This window comes from Microtus ochrogaster, unplaced genomic scaffold (assembly GCF_000317375.1).
Source record: "Microtus ochrogaster isolate Prairie Vole_2 unplaced genomic scaffold, MicOch1.0 UNK1699, whole genome shotgun sequence".
Classification (NCBI taxonomy): domain Eukaryota; kingdom Metazoa; phylum Chordata; class Mammalia; order Rodentia; family Cricetidae; genus Microtus; species Microtus ochrogaster.
The window spans coordinates 1-602 of NW_004950797.1; the positions used below are offsets into that span (position 1 = coordinate 1).

Below are 602 nucleotides of genomic sequence, written 5' to 3' on the forward strand. Positions count from 1 at the left end.
AAGGGTATGGGTTCACCCCCTTTTACCAGAAATGGCACCGCTAGCCCACAGCATGTCCTCTCCTCAGCTTCCTTGGCCCACAGCTGGGTAAAGTCACCTTATGAGCAAGAGGGTCACTTACAGGCTTGCGTCTTCATTGTTGATCACACAATCTTGGACACATTATGACCTTTTGGAGATATGAGGGACAAGGACAATGCAGTACTTACCAAGGACATACAGCACTGTGCCTCCCCCAGACAGAAACTCCTTGTTAGAGTCTGCTTTCTGGAACTTCACACAGTAGTAGGTACCAGAATCATGAATTGTGACATTACTGATGCGAATGGAAAAGTCCAGGTTGTTTCTCTTTGTAGTATCTGTAACATTTGTGACTCTGGGAAACTTCTCTCCTGTGAAAGCATATATTAGTTTCCGACTCTGTCCTGTGCCCCTGAACCACATAATGGGCCCCAGAGGACGCAGTGAGGTCACAGTGCAGTTCAGAGTGGCTGATTCTCCAGCACGAACAGAAACTGATTTCTCAGGCTGAGTCACCTTCAGGTCCTCTGTAGCTGCTCCTGCAGGAAACATCAGTTAGTGCTTATCATGAGGAGAACCCA

General features: G+C 47.7%; 1 protein-coding gene across 1 annotated transcript in view; it reads right to left on the reverse strand.

Moving 5' to 3' along the window:
* Positions 1–209: 209 nt before the first annotated feature.
* Positions 210–602, reverse strand: part of LOC101988350 (tyrosine-protein phosphatase non-receptor type substrate 1-like) — a gene marked incomplete at both ends in the record, with an annotated part of 1,094 nt that continues 701 nt past the window's right edge. Inside the window, one exon of the mRNA XM_005372338.2 lies at positions 210–560. Coding sequence (XP_005372395.2) covers positions 210–560 — 351 coding nt within the window. The remainder of the gene's footprint in view (positions 561–602) is intronic.